The sequence below is a fragment of the Nasonia vitripennis genome (genome assembly GCF_009193385.2).
Source record: "Nasonia vitripennis strain AsymCx chromosome 2 unlocalized genomic scaffold, Nvit_psr_1.1 chr2_random0006, whole genome shotgun sequence".
Classification (NCBI taxonomy): Eukaryota; Metazoa; Arthropoda; class Insecta; order Hymenoptera; family Pteromalidae; genus Nasonia; species Nasonia vitripennis.
The window spans coordinates 621,771-641,722 of NW_022279613.1; the positions used below are offsets into that span (position 1 = coordinate 621,771).

Genomic DNA, 19,952 nt, shown 5'->3' on the forward strand with positions numbered 1-19,952 from the left:
AGAAATCCAGAAAAATTCCCTGAAAAATCCGGAAAATGCGATATTTTATCTTTACATTAAAATATTGCAATATTGATGCACTAAAGAAAAAAAATAAAACGGTAGAAATATTCTTAGATGTTAGAACTCATGTGACACTTAAAAAATTTTAATTAGAATTGGAGGAATTTTAATAAATTTATTATCTGGAAATGAAGTTTTGGATAGAAATTTAAGCAAATTAATATTATGTAGATGTAGAAGAAGAAGATTTTATACACTGCACAGTTGAACACACTTCTATATTAATATGACAATTACATTTTAACAACAAAAAAGGGTTGTAGGGAACAACAAATCTGTTATCAGCTATTCTATTTGAATTTCGATTTTTATCAATTATTTTTTTACCATCGTCTCTTCGTTTGTATAATGGATATCCTGTTGCTTAAAAATTAGTATTATTCATAAACTTTTTTGGAAAATTCTTTGTACACTTTTCTTTATCTTTATCCATACATGGAGAATTCAAATTTTGTATTCCACAAGGACCATGTATCATAAATTGTTTTACAATACTATATAAATTTGGATAAATGTCTTCATTTGGAATTTCTGCACTTGTAAGGTCATCTATATTTTCGAGAGTACCAAGTTTATAATTTTTTTCTAAAAATAATAACATGCGCATATAAGGAAGTCCTCGTTTTTGAAATTTAATAACATAAGTATAAGCAACAATTTTTCCTAAAACTCCTTTCCTCACGTTCCAAACAGTTAGCATTTCCTGTAGTGCTAACAGAAACATCTCCTGATCATAATCCTTCGTTTACCAACTAACTCTATTGGTCGTTGTACTCGCGCTGGGTCCCTGTTTTGATATTCCTACCTCCATTATTATGGTGATCACTATGTGTGTAGTGCTCACTTACTGTCAATGAATTAACTGAGCCAATAAGGCTGCTGCTAACAAACGTCAGGTTGACAATAGACCCTGCCTCTCCTCTTCTAAAAGTTTGGGTGCATCGTTAGTTAACTAGGATCAAATCCAGGAAAGCGAATGCTGTTCCACTCCACAGCCCACGCATTTAAGTCGCCTGCAATCAGTACCGGTATTCTCCCTATTTGACTGCACTATCTTCATTTTCGTTGGTTCTTTAGTTCTTCTAATGCGGCTCGGTAGACTGGGCACGTATAGCTACCAGCTGCATGGTCATTCTTTAATTCTCCATCCTTTCCCCGACAGAGAATGCAACTCAGCTATTTCGTGCAACTTTTTGCTGCATGTCCTTCCGTTCCCCACTTGAAACAGCATTTACTTCTGTCGTACGTCTCTGTACACTTTTTTGCGATATGGCCAAAACCCAGGCATTTATAGCATCTAGGTGATCGTGTCTCTCGACTAATCTCCCTGATTCTGCAATTAACCCAACCTATTTTAAGCTTTCCCCGTGCGATCGCTTTTTGTCCAATCTGGGCAGGCAGCTGTACGATGGCAGTTTGCGTATCTCCATAAGTTTTCCAAGAGTCTTTACGGACGTCTCCTCTACTACTTTTGTTTTGAAAACTCTCTACTTAGGGCTTCCACAATATCCTTTTTAGAGGTTAGCATATGAAGGTCTTTATTTCAAAGACCTCTTCATGCTGAAGCCTCTTAATTGTGGCTTTGCCTACCAGCACTGGTTTAACCGCTTCTTGAAGTTCCTGCGTTTTCACTTCCTTGGTGTGTCGTAGCTTCAAAATAAGATCTCCAGCCACCGTTTTGCGTATCTTATTTACGCTGTTACCAAGAATCGTCAGATTGTGGTCCGCTTTAATTTTCCTTAAAATATCAGAGTACGAATTTTCCTCAGCAGCTTTTATTACAAGTGCATGAGGCCTGGTGGATCTCTCTCGTGGTTTTCTAGTGCCATTTTTATTTTTTACACTGGTACCTTCATGTATATTCTTTTTTTTTCTTCTTTTCTTCCTTTTTTCCTTTCTGGTAATAACCTCCTGGCAGGGTGGGTCTGCCTTTTATTCTGAAGGCTCCTGTGATTGGATTTTTGACGTGCGTACCACAGAGACTACTTATCTTTCCTTGTTCTCTTAGCGTAGTTTTCTTTTCGCCCTTTTACCTGGCTAGGTGACATTTCCTTACGCTTATTTAGCGTTTTTGTCGTCACCGCGTTTGATGCTTCTATCGTCTGTGATGCCTTGTCCTCCTTCTGGGTATGCTGCTATTTCGATAACGTTTCCGTTTTACTTAGCATTAATCCAAGGCTTTCCTTACTCTTTTCCAGCGCCTCTTGTCCTTTTTTAAACCGCTCGCTTAACCTGGATCATAATCGCCGATAGATCGCTTTTAACAGAATTATGAATGTTGGATGCGTTCGACACAACATTATCCAGAGTCCAGCCTGTCTCGAATTTTTTCCCATATGTTTTCTCGTTCTCGCTCAGCATCCCGGATTGTATTCTATTGATCTCGAGAACTCCTTTTCCTGCTTTCTCTCCTTGCTCGGTTAAATTATCCATACTCAATAATAGTCTTTATCCCAGGACGTGTCCGACCACCCACGATCCCCCTGTCTATGGAGGCAGCTGGCATGACCCCAACACATGACTGTAACCGGTGCCAGACTGGGAACATTATATTAAGGTATAGCACGCGATACTGCCCTAGCCCACCTCCACTCTCTCGAACTTTCCACCCCAAACAAAGTGCTTGGCTCTCTGGAGAGTTGCTCGCAGACATCAAGCAATAACACGCACTCGCCTTAGCCTTAGCCTTGACTGGTACTGGCTATGTGACCGGCCCCCCGTCTTGCTGTCAGCGAAAGCCAAAAGTGGTTCAGGTCACTTTCGCTCGCAACCTCAGATTGCCTCCCCACCCAGAATCTCCTTTTGGCAGGTCACGCGTCGTACCGCACGGCAAACGCAGTGGCCTGATTTGGTCTACGGAGCATATTTTATTTCTCCTCTAACCTTATAGGTATATACCTTAGCGAGCTCTCTCCCATTCGCCACCCGGGGGACGCGCCACATACGTGTGTCAGGCTTTCCCGCGCGCGTGTGTGTGTGTGTGTGTGTGTGTGCGCGCGCGTGTCAGTACATGTTTTATTCGTTATTACAAATTTTTCAAAAAGCGGGCAAAAAATCTCTTTTTTTAAGCTGGTCAAAAAGAGGTCACTTTAGGGCCACTTTTTAGGTCCAAAAAAATGTGGAAATCGTACATATGTTACAAACAATAAATAAGAACTATGTACTACTTTGCCTATGCCAAAATATATTCTATACTCTGACACACCATTTTAACTATGCTCTAATTTTATTTAGAATCTAAACCATTTGAGCTACATAGTGACTTATCGCGTGAATATGTTTAATAAGAGTCAATTTTCAAGTGTTATAAAGAATATTTAGTCATCTATTATTTGCCTCTATACCTTAGTGGTTATACAAAAACGTTGGAAAGCGTCTGTCGGTCTTCCCAAGGCAGGATGTAGGAAGTAGGTCAATTTTCATTTTTCTCTCGTAAAGTAAAAACTAGGGGAAATTGGCTTTTGAAATTTAATAACATAAATATAAGCAACAATTTTTCCTAAAACTCCTTTCCTCACGCTCTGAAACATTTAGTCGCAACGTTAGCAAGCAGTCTCCCCACTTTCGGGCGGCGACTAATCATCGCCGAGCATCTCTTCGACATCTGCATTTCTCTACTACAAGGGAACGAACGCTTGCCTTTATGCCATTCGACTCGAGGCTCCAATTCTAAGTGAATCTCCGGTGAGTTCTGTCTCCCAGGAGCTATCCAAATCACTAGCAAGCATCCCCCGGGCTTTCCCTTTTCGTATGACCTTCGCTCTTAGCGGCTTCCATCACCGAAATTGGCTTATTCTACTGAGGATGATGTCTACGGTGCCCTTGTCTGATAATGCTTAAATCATCACCGGAGTCTGAAATAGTCATCCCCCCTTGTGACACACCATGCTTTTTTTGACAAAGGCCCTTTTTTCATGTATAGGAAAGGAATTGGATATTGAGAACTGTATAACTGTTGTGTCTTTAACTTTATTTCTTTTTAATTGTTTTAATAAACACAAAATAAACACTCCCGCGAGAAAAACTCTATTTTTAATTTATTTCTCATGTGCAAAATCGGCCCTTTTCTTGCCCCTGTTAAAAAATTCATGCCAAATTTCAATAAGATTGCCTGCATAGTTCCTGAGGTATCACGGTATACATACACACACCCATACAGACATTTTCTGAAAACACTTGATTCGAACTTCTAACATACCGAAACGTATATTCGTAAACAGATGTCATTATTTCGCCATGATTTATTTTAAAAATAATCTAGGCTTAATGTTTTACAGATTGATGTTGATTCTATCGTCTTCCCAGAGCAAGTTGTGTGTAAAGAAGGAGAAAAAAAACCACAATCGTTTTTTCTATTTTCTTCCTACGACGTTTTGGTGTTCAATGCCACCTTCATCAGGAAACTGTTTGTTCGTAGTAGATATTATGTATGTGAGATCTTATTCAATATTTAACAACGTATCCATGCATATTATGGGATATGTCTTGTCCCCGCCGGACGGCGAAAGGAGAGGAGATAGAGGTTGCCCTCTCAGCTGTTTGGTCCCGAATTTGTTCGCTTTTCGATTTCGTTTGTATACCTCGCTGAGTTGCTGTCCGTCTTCTCTCTTATTAATACTGATCGTTACAAATTTTTGTCTACTGAACTTAATTCTATCGAGAAAAGTTGTCTTAGCTTTTTCAGTTTTCAAGACAAAGATTTTATTGCTAAAATCGCAAAATGGGGCTTTTTTCCTTAAATTTTGGGGCCCCCGAAAACTATTGTGGGCCTTCCCAATATTTATCTCTTATTCCACATAACTTAAACTATACTCCGTTCACTCAATCGTGAGATATTAGGTTTTAATACAAAAATTTACATTGTGCGCCGTCAAGCAGAGACGAAGCATATCCTGTTATATCCATGTATATACCGGCGATCGACTACAGTTACTGTAAGTTTTTTCCTGACTATTCACTAAATATCAAATATTGAATAAGATCTCACCTTCATAATATTTACTACGAATAAACAGTTTCCTGACATTGACCACCGAAACGTCGTACAAAGAAAATATAAAAAATTGTGGTTTTTTCCTCCTTTCTTCCACACAACTTGCCTCGGGAAGACCGATTGAATTATCATCAATCTATTTTTTGAATATCCACCGAGGTATTGAGTCAACGTAAAAGAATTATTACTCTATCTACAAATATTTTAATGTTTTATTTTAACAAAATTGACCGGAATTAATTTTACTACTTAAATTACTTGCTTATTAGACTTGCCACCTGTATTATAGTATCGTAAGTTTTTAATACAATATTATTATGATTTTAGGACGGATTGTATGAATGCATATTATGTGCATGCTGCAGTACATCATGCCCATCATATTGGTGGAATGGAGACAAATATCTTGGCCCTGCCGTTTTAATGCAGGTATGTTTTTCTTAATAGTATATTTCTCAGCAGCAGGAAATATTTAAAAATTGTTGAATGCTCTGATATGAATTATAACAACACGTTCTTGCGAAACTAAAACCCACCTCAAAAGACAAAGTAATCATAATTTGCTGAGTTTATAGGTCGAGAATTATGTTTATAAAACGGGTCTATTAACAATACTAGAAAATTGGAATTAAAAACTCTTACGAGAAAATAAAAAAGTGATATGGAAAACAGTGAGATCAATACTTACAGACTCTAGTACAAGAATGCATCAGAAAGATAGAAAGCGACTGGGTGATCTTACCTCCAGGATCAACTAAAATCCATCGGCACGCGTAAAAATTGCGAGTATTATTGACACACTCAGCACCAAGAGACAAGGGGACAACGATGACGTAATCAACGCTAGCGTCGAAATTTTTCTCTAATAATTAAAAGCTTGCTATCAGCTAACGAAGATAACCCATAGGTTATAATACCAGGCTAGTTATGCTCGATCTAAACGCTAACATATTATCAGCCTTGCAAGAAGCGGAATTTGTCAGAGACATAGACTGCGAATTAAACCTAAAACTGGTAGATCATGGCGCGACTTATAAATTCAGGGATTCTCATTGAGATTCTTTTTCAGGCAAGTGTGCCCCCTGCTCTCAACAGTTTTACATACAGGGATTTCAAATTAAATAAATCAGAGGAGCTCATATCTCTTCTGGCTGCTTCCGACTGGTCGTCTGTTAATTATTCCGATAGCAGAGTTTACACCCGACTAGAACATCTTAGCCTCATGAGAGTCATCTACCAACTTTCTCTGCTTCAACAATTCAAACCGACAGAGAAGGGTTACCATCTATTAATCGACGTTGCATTGAGACATCTATACAACCGAGAATAAGCTTTGAAAATTCTACATGTGCACGCCTGACCAGGCACCAGACGACGCATTATCGGCCCAAAGAAAAAATTTGTGTCAAAATAAAAAAGCGCCTCTTATAAATGACCTACGAGCCTGTTTTTTTTTTCAAAATGTTGGTAGACTGATATAGATTAATAGAAAATTATAAAATATATTGCAATAGTTATAAAATTTAAGTTTTGTTCAAATCATTTTTCCTAATGTCAATTCCTAATAGGGGTGAAATTAAAAATTAAAAAAATTAAGATTGGAAACACGAAAATCATGCATTGATTAATAATGGAAGGTAAATTTTTGAAACTGACAATATTAAAAAACTATGACATTAAAAACAATAAATTTTAAATTCTAAATTTAAAACAAAAACACTCTAAACTCTTGCTATTTTATATTTCCTAATATTTCAATTCAACATTTTCGTTTTAGAAATTTTTTCATTTCATAATTTAAGTTTTAAAATTTCTACCTTTCATGCTTTTCTAATTTTCATTTTTCTAAATTTTTACCGCCAAGTTAAATTGTTTATTCAATCACTGATTATAATGAAAATGAAGAGGCTACGTGTGACATTTGTTTAAAAAAGAAATAAAAAAAAATGTATACGGCAAATCACTTAAACCAATTAATTAGTGCAGAAGTACCTGATAAAAAGGAAATTAAAAAATAGATTCTCTGCTTTTGTACGACAATTTATGATAAATTTATGGTATGGAGATACTCTTATTTTAAAAGGAATCGGAAATTATTTTATTCCTAAAAGTTAATTAAATGATAACTTTATACTTAAATTCAACAACATTTTAAAATTGTACTCGATTTTTAATATGCAATCTGCAGTTAATTTTCAAAGATTGTAATCGGAAATTATAACTCTCGAGTTCTCTATTTACAGCACTTTATTCTCTCACTCGTCCTTCGATCCGTTACAAAATCTCTACGCATTCACTCTCTCTCTCTCTCTCTCTCTCTCTCTCTCTCTCTCTCTCTCATACACTCTCTCGCGTTCACCTCCGTTCCCGCGTGTCGTGTCGCAATCTCTGAACAAAATCGCGCGAGCCACGCTGTCGCAGCCGAAGCCGAATTTCCTCGACGACGCGGTTGCTGCTCGACGATATCCTCGCGTCCGCGATCACGCTTCTCTCTCTCCTTCGTTCTTTCTCTTTGTTCTCTCACTCTCACAAGCACACTATCTCAACCATGTTCGCCTTCGCGCTCCTCTCAGGATCGCGTCCGCAAATCTCCTAACTAGTCTCTGAGTACCTACTTAGTTTTCGCCTCGACGCCTAGACTGACGCTGGCAGCACGACTCAGGATGGCAACTTCCTGGAGATGACCTTGGCGCGGCTTCCTCTCTCTTTCCCTCGGTTGAAGTGACCTCGGAAGTCCAGGTCGTCCTCTCGATCTGGCTGCTCGCTTCGTCTTCTTCTAGACGTCCCCACGATAACCCTCAAACTTTACACCCCATAATAAATCTCACAAAGAGTCTAACTCAAATTTCTCCAGCGCGTGTGTTCCGCTCGGGCGTCACACAAAAAGTGCACGAACGGGAGAAAACGGCGCTCTCCACCGCTCGCTCCCGCTTCTCCCACCCCTCGGTTCTCCTCGCGCGCGGTCCCATCGGCCGAAAACCGACGCGTGTCAGTCTTGCACGGCTCATCTTCCCCGCTCCTCGTTGCCCCGACGGCGCGAAGCTCGGTTCGGCTCGGCGATTGGCGCACGCGCTCTCCCCTCACGCTCTCTCTCTCTCTCTCTCTCTCTCTCTCTCTCTCTCTCTCTCTCACTCGTACTCATACTATCCCTATCTCCGCACTGGCGCAGCAGTGCACTCTCTACACGTTTCTCTGTTTCTCTTCTCTCTTCCTCGGCGCCATCCTTCCTCCACTCCGGTGATGTTTCATATTCACGTGCACTACGCGCACTCGCGATGTACCTCGGGAAAAATAGCACAAAAATTAGAAGAGCCCTGGCAACTTAGCTGTCGCCAGTGGTTCTCCGCGTTCGGCTAACTTGCCTTCACGAGACGTACAAAAGGCACCATCGCAATTAATAGACTGTATACAAATAAAGATAATTCACGCATATCTTTTGAACAAGTACAGTATTAGACTAATTATTATGATTACGGTGGTTTTGATATATCATTTGTAGTCGCTATTATATTTAGTATTGTACCATGCAATGTTGGATTTAATATTGGTAAAATGCGAAAACATTTGATTAGAATGTATGATACATTATCAAATCCAATATCAAAAGATTATAAAATAGTATATGTGGATACAAATGCGCGAAGTAAGCGATTCTCGTACTGGTGTAGTTTGTCGCCCGAGCGAAGCTCGCGTTGCGAGACTCGCTTACTCCGTGCACATGTATCGAACCATATTTTTTAACACGAAGTGCGCGAAAAACGTGGTTTTCACGGGGCTCTTTTTTCGTGTAGCGTATGCGAAACAACGTTTCCATAACAACGACATGTTTCGCGCACACGTTAAAAAACCTGGTGCTTTGCGCACGGAAAACGAGCCCGAGAAACCGCGTTTCGCACGCGGAGTGTTAAAAGTAAAATTTATTTTGAAACAATTGCTAAAATTTTAATCATAAGAAACGTTACTCACGCAATAAAATTTGCTAAATTTTAATTAAATTTTGATAAAATTAATATTGAGGAACTTAAGGTATTATATACAACAATCATTAATTAACTCTTTTAGAAGCCAACACAAAGAAAAAGTAAATGCTAAAAATCAATTAAATAATAATATAGATAATAAAATAACACGTTTAGCTGATGAAACAACTAATAATTGTATTCATCATTTTGAAAGAATCATACCGATGGATGTGGATAACAATGACATTATATATTTATCAAATCAAAATAGTAATAGATCAATAGAGATTATAAAATACACAGATAATAGATCAATATATAATTGATTTGTTTTTTCATGTAGCCCATACTTATTATTAAAATTAAACTTCATCAAAAAGAAAATTTGATTGAAACAGTGTAGTACTCATAATACCTTATTGGTAATAGATCAATAAATAAGATATTATGAAATGCACAGATAATAGATTACTAGATAATTGATTTGTTTAAATAATAATTAAAATTGAACTGTCACATTAACTTTCAAGTGTGTTCAACTGTATACTGCGTTATTAAAATGTACATTTTAGAAAATGAGTTATATTGACGTGAATTTTAGTATTAGATACAATTAGAATTGTACATAATTTTAAATATTTTGATACTTCAACACGTTTATAGATGTGTGTAGGCATTTTCTGTAGTCTGTAGTGCTTGTTTTGTGATGCTATGATTTGGAGATTGAAATGGTTGTTTATTAGTTTCGATAAAATATCTCTCTCTCTCTCTCTCTCTCTCTCTCTCTCTCTCTCTCTCTCTCTCTCGATTTCATCGTCTTTCGTTTCCTCGCGTTTCTCGAAAATGTATAATGTATTCGTAGTGAATTCTATTGGCTTTTAAGTCAGTCATCATGCGATTTGTCAATTGCATAATTTATATAAAACTACTTAGTTTCATACAAATACCTTCATTGATTGATTTGACAATTGACTTGTGTATAAAAGATTTTAAGGATTGTAATGATAATAACTTTTAAAATTTATAAGTTAATAATACGATTAGAAAATAATAATCAACGGGACATTTTTCTCAGTAGCATTTGTATGGGACAAGACTACATTAAGGTTCAAAAATAAACTGTGAAATCATTGTTGATCAGGTATTATGACTTTATTGAAATCTCCCAACGATCAGGTCCTTGTGTGACCTTCTCTCACAAGTTGTCGCCGAGAACTGACGCTCTACTCATTAAACGCCGCCGAAAACTCGGGCCCGCTAAAACAAAGCGCTTTCCCGAGGAATGCCGAAGGGACTCGAAGCAGTGCGCGCGCTCCTCTATATGTATAGCTATACACGCGCAGTCATGTGCCCACGCGAACGCCTCCCGCCACTCGACTCTCAGGCCTGGCAGTCACAGATCGGCCCTTTAGCCTCTTCGCACTGAAAGTGACCTTCAAAATCCGTGGAGTAAACTCCCTATTGAGGTCGTGGCAGTCTAGGAATGATTATAATACCACTCCTAACCGTATTGGCCTGAAGCCACGAATCACCTTGTCGATTCGCGCATATGAGAGCCAAATGACGGAGAAACATTCGCTAAAACTATTAATAGCTAGAATATATTATTAATAAAGCATGTTACCGACGTAAGCTTGCTGAAATACAAACTTCTATAGGCGAGCATCTCAGCGCTACGGTTATGGAAACCGGCTGCGTAGGCTGCGTGCACGACGATCAAATGGAATCGATCGGGGCCGCTTCCCTCACCCCCAGCCGGTTACGGCTGATTAATTGGTGAGGCCCGGAACAGACGAAAACTTGGGAGCTTTTCGCTGTGGCCAGTTTGCCCTAGGGAGATGCGTCGTCTGGAAGGGTAGCCTGCTTTGTAGTAGCGGCTCGCTTGTATTTCGGGGACAGCTAACTTACGAAGGAAGCATTTTAGATGTCGCGGGGTAATATTTGGTTGATAGTGTTCGCGTATAGTTATAATATATTTTGTAATTGCTGTTCTCGGCGTAGGTTTTCTCCTTGTGAGATAATACGTGGAGTTTTTCCTACTTCACAGACTTCGGTCTGGACAAATGTGGGAACAGCAAGCGCGCGATTTATGTGTATTTTTTCGGCTGCAGAAAGTGTGAAGGACAACGGACGAATTGTGCCGCGCACGTGAGGCCGCGCTGTTTTCGGGTTCGAGTTATGGCTTTTCTTTGTAGGAAAAGTACGTAGGCTCGAATCCGAATCTCGAGTACGCGCATCTGGGAAGCATAGTATCAGCTCGAGCGTGGGCCCGCGCTTGAGCCGAGCTGTGCGGCGCGGATGTTGGGCTCGGGTTTTATGGCGGGTCGGATTAACGTGGGCGGCGGGGACAGCTTAGACAATGAGTGCTGTGTTTTACAGTTTTGTATGTATGAGTGTGAAGAGGGGAATTTTGGGGAATTCCCAGTTTTTGTAAACGATCGGCGGCTAGCGGCGGTGTCGAGCGTCGACCGTCTGGGAGGGCGGCTGCGGCGGAGTCAGTCGAGAGCTGAACTCCGAGCAGTGCGCTTCGCAATTTTTTATTTGAATATAGTTTTATTTTTCTATTTGTGTTCAAATTATTTATCCTTCCTCACAAATTGCGCGAGAATACTCTCGTGCGAGTATTAACAAAGCATAAATACGTCGCACTTGCTTTTATTCCTAGCAGCCCTCGGTAACGTCCGGAACAGCATTATTCCAGCTAAGGAAACAGACTAAACTATTCCTGATAAATGCTGCACTGCAGGATAATACTTATTTAACATGGTGGATCAGTATTTATTTGTTTCTGTTCCTTTTTGCGTGTAATGGGCCTAATCTTCCGTCACGACAGTGGCAACACTTCTATCTGTCTAGCAGCCTCGGCTATGCCGGATCCGGAATGGCAGTACGACACTGCAACGTACGACAGTCCCGCCATCTACGACATGTTGTATGACACTTATGACGATTTATGTCGCGTTGTTGCGGCCTATAGTTTTGGACTTGTTGAACAACGACTGCTCCACTGTGTGCTCTCTCTTAAATAGATGTGTTCTTATCTAAATAGTTCTTAATTCTGTTACTAAGGTTAAATGAGATTTATATTTATGGAGCAAATTATATCATTCCGCGCGTTAAAAGTATAAGCTAATGTATTTTAGCAAATTAATAATTTTCAGATTTTCCCTAAAAGCCCTTGAGTCATGCTAGCAAATTGTGTAAGTAGTGAAGTTGCCTTTGATTATTAACAGTGTTATTCTATAGTTATATTCATGTAGTTTATGATTCGTATTGTTTATCCAATTTTAATATTTAAGTTCACACTCCATATTAAGTTAGTATTTTAGATTTTAGTTTGTTTTGACTTTTCAATTTTATATTGTAAATTGTATTGCATATATTGTTGGTGCATAATAATATTGTTTAATAGTTATTAATTTTCTCTAATTATTAGTGACATATGTGCATGTATGTATATGATTTGTTAAATTGCACAAATGTTCCATGTATACGTATCCTATTTTCAATAAAGTACTTCAATAAAATTATTAGATGTAATTTATTATAAATTAAAAACAAAAATTATTGTTTAAAACTTTTTCTGTTAAGCATTTACTTTGTGAAATTTATTTTATTGTTGCATGTTCTTCAATTATTATGATGTTTGTAGCAGATGAGCTTTGCTATTAGCCTCTTGACTAGTTAAGTATATTATTTTAAATTTATTAAAATTATTATTTATCTTGTATATAAATGATTTTGGTGCATTTTATTGCAAAGTATAATGTCATTGATATTTCATCCCTGGTAAAAATAACTTATTAAATCCGATTCGAAAGATAATAGGGTTTAATTGGATTTCTTAATCGGAAATTATCAAATTAAAACCTATTTAATCGATTAAAATCTATTTAATCTGATTATAAGTTTTAGTCGGTCTTAATCGGATTTAAACAGTTGTGTTTTTAAATAAAATGTTATATTTGTTGAAAAATACAACTGATTGAATACTATTAAAACCGACTAAAAGTTATAATCAGATTAAATAGATTTTAATCGATTAAATTGGTTTTAATTGAATAATTTCCGATTAAGAAATCCAATTACAACCTATTACCTTTTGAATCAGATTAAATAAGTTATTTTTACCAGGGATTATAGTCAAAAATTACGTAAAAATTTATTTACAGTTAAAATTATGATTAAAATATTGTTTTTATTTTAATTTTTATTATTATTATTAATAATTTTACAATGCAATAATGATTGTTATTTATGATCGTTTTAATTTGCTATGTGTAATCTATTATTTAATCAATGTATACAATGCATAAATTGTAATTTAGTAAAAGTACCTTGTTCGATATCTGTTTGAGAAGTCGATTCTGTTATGCAGTCATATATATTTTAGTTAATGATTTACATTTGTATTTTTTATAATTATGAGGCATAGTATTACGTTCAATGCAAGCAAGATTAAAGTTTAATCATTTTAGACTTTGTGTTTCTATGCGGTAGTTGTATATGTATGTTATACATATCTATACATATATAAGTGTTAAGTGGACGCAAGAGTATAATAAAAAGTTCACCAATTTAAGATTTTAAGTAGTATGTAAATATTAAATGTATATACGTATATATACATGGTGATGAAAGCAATATAAGTGACTTGCTGCTGTCAGCCACAGCAGCGTAGCACAAATTTAGTGGACGACATGAGAAAGTAGTGGTCGACAAAGACAAGCCTCAACCGTACACGGGCTTATAGGATACGGACTCTGCAATGATATATTGTGATGATGCGAGTGCTTTTAATAAAAAAGAGTAATAAGAAAGTAAAAGGATTACAAGATTCACAAAGATAAAGGAAAGGGAAGATTTAGTCAGAAAAGATGTAAAAGGAAGTGAGAGAAAAAACATAGAAGAGTGAGCCTTCAAAAAAAAAATAAATATATAAACTATGAGTTCATGTGTTTGGTTCACGTAAGAGTAAATGTTTACTAAGTTCAGATTTTAAGTTAATACAAAAAGTATGGAAAAGTTTATTATTTCAAAAATTTAGTCTAGGCGTAGTGCAGAATAAAGTATATCCAATATATATATATATATATATATATATATATATATATATATATATATATATATATATATATAATAATTCCTAGCTAATTTTTTTACGTGCACCCCATATGATTTCGTCGACGTGATCCACTGGCCTAAATACTTATATTCTTTCACTATTTCTAGTTCTTTCCCATCGTATACCCATTTTTCTCTCCTATTCCTCCTTCCTCCTTTCTTAAAACACATTATTTTTGTATTCTTTGTGTTTAGTGTCATACCGTTCCTTTTACAGTAGCTCTCTAAATCCTTTAGCATGCTTTGCAGTCCCTCCCTTGTGTCCGCTAGTGCAATCACATCGTCAGCAAATTTGAGACAGAAAATTTTTACCCCACCTATCACCATCCCTCCCTCGTTTCTCATCACCCATTTTACTTCCAGATCCTCTATGTATATGTTAAATAATGATGGGCTTAACGGGCATCCCTGCCTTAGCCCTTTTCCTGACCTAAAGCTTTCCGTTGTCTCCCTTTCCACTATAACCTCGTTTTTTGTCTCTCTATATATTCCCTTTATTACATTTAGAATTTTCCCCTTGATTCCCTTTTTCTCTACCTTTCCTAGCAGTAGCTTTCTATCTACCGAATCAAACGCCGTCTTGAAATCTATCAATGCAGCGTACAATTGTCCCCCTTTTCTCTTTATTTTATTTCATATTATACTATTTAGTGTGAAAAGATGGTCTCTCGTTCCCCTCCTTCCTCTAAATCCTGCCTGGCTTTCCTTTATTTTCCCCTGTGTTTCTAACCAATCGTTTAACCTGCTTGCTATAATGTTTGTCAGAACCTTGTATCCCGTGTCCAGTAACGACACTCCCCTGTAGTTAGTCACCTCATCTTCTTTTCTCTCCTTGAATATTGGGCAAATCCTAGCTGTCTCCCACCCTTTTGGTAATTTTTCTTCCTTTAGTATATCGTTCATTATATCTGTTAGCCCTGCTAACCCCTTTATTGGCAACCCTTTTAAGAACTCTACCGTTATCCCATCTTCCCCTGGAGCTTTTTTATTCTTCATCTCTCCTATTACCTGTTTTAGTTCCCATAACGTTATCTCCTTATTCAATTCCTCTACCTCTTCTCCCTTAACTCCTGTTTGTTTATCTGCTCCTTCTTCTATTTTCTGCTCCTCATTTCCTCCTAACAGTTTCTTAAAGTGATCTTCCCACTCTTTTTTCCCTATTGCCCCTCCTACCCCCTTTTTTTCTTGGCCTATATTCCCTTACCGCCTCCCAAAATTCCTGTATGTTTCTGCATTTTTCTATTTTCTCCCACCCCTTTTCCATTTCCTGCCTTTTTTTCTCCCCCCTTATTTTTCTTAGTATTGCTCTCTCTTTTTTCATCTCCGTCTTATTTCTATCTTCTTTCGTTTCCAGCCATTTATTTAACGCTTTGAATATCCTTTTTTTCTGTTCTTTAACTTCCCGCATATTCTCTATAGATTTTTTCCTCATTTCTTCCGTATCTACCCTTCAATTTAACATATCTGCTACCTCCTCTATTTCTTTTTTTAAGTCATTCCATTTTTCCTGGTTATTTCCCTCTTTCGATCCCGATACTTCCCATCTTTCTCCCATTATTTGCCTATATTCCGATCCCCTTCCCCCTTTCCATTTGAGCTTCTTTTTCACTTCTTGCTCCTCTTCCTCATCCGACCTTCCCACTCTCTCCCTTCTTTTGATTAAGAAAGCTATCGGTAGGTGGTCTGATTATATTCTTTTCTTTACCTCCATTTCTTCTATTATGCTTTCCTTTTATATTTTTATTTCTAGTACTAGATCTATCACCGATCCTGTTCCCTCCCCCGTATAAGTTATCCTCCCCTCTTCATCCCCTTTCGTCATCCCATTTCTAATTTTTAAGCCTATTTCATCGCATATTTTTAGAAGCTTTTTCCCCTCCGCATTTAACGTTTTGTCTTTTGATTCCCTTTTGTTTTCTCCGTTCTGATCTCCTTCCCCTTGCTGTTCCGCTATCCTGGCATTGAAGTCTCCTGTTAGCACCACTCTCTCCCATCTAATGACCCCTTCTTATACAATGTCTTCTAGGTCCTTTCCTATTTTATTCATGCCCATATTATTGTAGCAAGTTATCAGATTCATTTTCTCGTTCCCTCCTATATCAATGTTTTGTAAACTTATCCCGTAATTCCATTCTTTTATTTCTACCTTTTTTGCAAGTTCTTGTTTTATTCCTACCACTATCCCACCTTTTGCCCTCCCTCTATTGCTTTCTCTTTCCGCTGCTTTAGCTTCCCATTAATACCTCTGGTCTAAAGTTTTTAATAATCCTCCTTCCCTTTCTTTTTCTAACCAGGTTTCCTGTAACATTATTATATCTTGCTTTCCTAATATGTCCCACGCTTCCCGTATTTTACTTATTCCCGCTATGTTCCACGTTATTATTTTGATCGTCCTCTCTTCTTTTTCCTTCTTTTCCCACTCCCTTCCGAAAAAGCACTTTCTCATTTTCTAGTTGCCCTTTTCGTTCGTTCCAGAAATACCATTTTCCTTCTACTTTAATCTTCATGTAGCCTATTCTAACCTCCAGCACTCTTTTTCTTTCACTTTCTTTAATTTTTTCAAACCACTTTTGTATCTCCCGTTCTCTAGGTGTAAGGTCATCCTCTATCCAAATGTTCATTCCCTTTAGCATCTGTTTCCTTCTCATTAGTTCTACTTTGTTTTTGAATGATTCTAATTCTAACAGTACCCCTCCCCCCCAATTGCTCTTATTCTACTTATATAAATATCAATTCCCAGATTTGTTTTAATTATTTCCTTTATTTCCTTTTCTACATTACCCGTTGTTCTAACTCCTCTTATAAAGACATTGTTTTTTCTACTTTTCCTTTCTCTAATTTCCCATTCTACTTCCTGTTCTTCTAACGGTTCAGGTATCTCCTCTAAATAATCCCTGTTTTCTCTATCTATTTCCTGCATCTCTCTGCCTGACGTCCTTCCCTGAGATCCCTTCTCCCTACTATCTTTTTCCTGACTCTCGTTCTCCTCGTAGTTCTCTGTGTACTGTACGTCTACCTCCTTCCCATCTATTTCCTGCCCCTTGCTTTCCCCTATTTCCCCTGTTACCCCTCTCCTATCTGTCTCCCCTAGCATCATTAACTGCATTTTTCCCTTTAGCTCTTCTACCTCTGCTTCCAATTTTCGTACTTTCCTTTCTGCTTCCTCCCTCCCCTCCGTTATCTTATTTTCTAGATTCGTATTCCTAGCTACCACCTCTCTTGTTTCTTTCTCGAGTTTTTGCATATTTTCTTTCCATTCTTTATTGAGTTCAACCCTTTCTTTTTTCATTTTATCTATTTCCTTTCCCAACTCCCTGTTCTTTTTAGCTTCCGTATCCAATCGTTCTACTACCCCCTTCGATTCATTTTCGATTTTTTCTGTCCCTAGCTTTACATTTTCTATCTTACATTCTAGTTCTTTAGCTAACCTTATTTCTACCGTTGAATCTTCTTTCATGTCCTCGTGTGCTGCATCCCTGGCGCCCTCTGTTGACTCCGCCTCCAAACCTCCTTCTTTCTCCTCTCCGTCCGTTGATCCGCTGTCCTCCCCTCTTTCGTTTTGCTGTGTCGGTAAGTACGAATTCTTCTCCTTTTCTTTGCCCTCTGCCGTTCCTGTTGCCGCTTCCCCGGGTGCTGCTACTTTGTCCTCCTGATGATTTTCCTTTTCCGGTTCGTCTACTTGCCCGTTGTCTTTCCTGTCCTCTGCCTCTCTGGCTTTGTTCTCATTTTTTGACTGTTCGTCCCCAAGCGTCTTTACCGGAGGTCGCTGCACTCTGCCTCTTCCGAAGACTACCTCGAACCCGCAGTTTCCTTTTTCGAGGAAGTTCCTCATTTGGTCTGTCTGCATGTTCGTTTTTTCCTCTTTTCTCGGCCTTCCTCTCCTTCTGGTGCCGTTCTCCGCTGTTGCTTTGCCTGCGGCGTCGGCCATCTTCCCGCCGCTAATCTCACACTTTCCTTTCGATTTTCTTTCCGCCTTTCTCTTCTTCTATTTTTCCTCCTCCTTCGCACCTTTTATTTGCTCTCCTTCCTCCTTCTCTTAGCTTCACTTTTCTATACTTTTTTTTGTTTCTTACTTTCCTTTTTCCTCGGAAAAATCTTATTTTAGCCGGAGCCCTTTTGCGCGCGTACGCTCTCTACCAAGCTCCTACCTAACCTCCAAATTACCACCTATTATTAAAACGGTTTCAAATTTTACTTGCGTCTTTATATTGTTGTGATTGATAACAATACCGTTTGTTCGTAATAATATCAACTTATTAATGAAAGAATCAAAAATTTGTTCGTTCTCACTTTCTTTTTTATCTGTTGCGTAAAAGAAGATGAGAAAATGATGCTATACTGGGCGATAAACAAGCATTTGTTTGTTCCTGCATGCGAAGCTAAGGAGTTTCCCACCTCTAAATCGTCATAAAAAACATACAGCGGCAAGACCAACTCATTTATGATTTTTTTGGAATACTTTTGTGCCCATAACTTGGCGTGAATGAAATTCGTAATAATTGCAGGCGCATTAGAAAGTTTTTTAACATGATTTAAAATTTGACTAAATAGACTTGGCACTTCTAGAAAAAGTTTCAAGCTTTCTTTTAATGGAATTTTCGAACCAAACATATTAACAGATACTAAAATACCACTCTCATCTGCTTTATTTCAATTCCAATAAAGAATTCATAAGTTCCGCATTTCTTGAAATTAAATTCGTACGCTACTTTTTCTATAAATTGCCATGCAAAATCAGTTAAATACGGCGAAACTTGCAGTGTACATAAGCATTTATAGCAGCTTTCTACGGCACTTGTTACATCTGCGTATTTATACAACGAATTATTCAAAACAATAAAAAACTCCGGTTCTTTCAGATCACCACAACAAACTATGTATGGAATATCACTCAACTGTATTTCCTTTAGCCAATCCTCGTGGGCTCTTCTGTTAGCCTCTAATTCGGTGACGTTTTGCAAAGAAATAATATTTAATTTATCCAATGAATATTATTTTTTAATTAAATTTACTTTAGAATACCTCTACATAAAGAATAAAGCAATCAGAAACTTGTTGATTCTTGAAATGAACAACATTATCGTTCAGTTTTCTCGTCTTTGCTGGTTTAGTGAGCAACGGTAGTAAAAGAAACGCGAGCAAGTTGTCGTTGGTACCTAAATTACATATTAAAATGTTTATTGACTCGAATCTATTGTAAGATATATATATAAAAAGACTTATAAATGTTAAACCTGCTTTAAGTAAGGCATTATTTTTTGATAGAAAGGTTACAACTTCATTCGCACGTACACGGTAAGAATATTGAATGAGTTTTTTTGCCCAAGTCGGCTATGTATTTTGTAAAGCCTTACTTGTATCATGTGTTTTTTCTGGTATTATGAGACCACCATTTACGTAAGACTGAATGATATTTTGAAATTCTAACTCGAGCTGAAAGTATTATAAACAATTCGGTATGTTGACAATGAAAGTTAATAAAAATAATGCTTGCTTACCAAAATTATACTATATGGTGGATTCAAGCAAGGAAAGCTCCTAAAATATTCATTCAGCGATAGGCATTTTGCAGTTTTTTCTTTTTTCGTAAGTACTTTGGTGCGATTTTTGAACGTCTCCTCCCACTTCTTTGTTATAACAGTAGCCTTCCAATTTTCTCGATTTGGACCGGTTAAGCAAAGTAGATCATCTGAAAGTTAAAATATAGCATAGTTTTTGTACAATTCAATAAATTTATTAACTTTATAAATTATCTTGTTATCCTTTATTTTCTGAAAAGCTGAGTCTTGCGTAAGTTCAGGTTCAAACTT

At 37.4% G+C, this 19,952-nt stretch overlaps 1 protein-coding gene across 8 annotated transcripts in view; it reads left to right on the forward strand.

Annotated features, from left to right (window-relative positions):
* SdhB (succinate dehydrogenase complex, subunit B, iron sulfur (Ip)) overlaps positions 1 to 19,952 on the forward strand; it is a 158,803-nt gene that overhangs the window by 103,860 nt on the left and 34,991 nt on the right. For 6 of the 8 annotated variants that reach the window (XM_032601523.1, XM_031925155.2, XM_032601522.1 and 3 more), the window contains one exon: positions 5,384 to 5,485. The exons of 1 other annotated variant lie outside the window; for it this stretch is intronic. In XM_032601523.1, coding sequence (XP_032457414.1) covers positions 5,384 to 5,485 — 102 coding nt within the window. Of the gene's footprint in view, positions 1 to 5,383; positions 5,486 to 5,631; positions 6,584 to 19,952 lie in introns of those variants that run through there. One more of the 8 variants, XM_031925156.2, reaches the window with a different exon arrangement.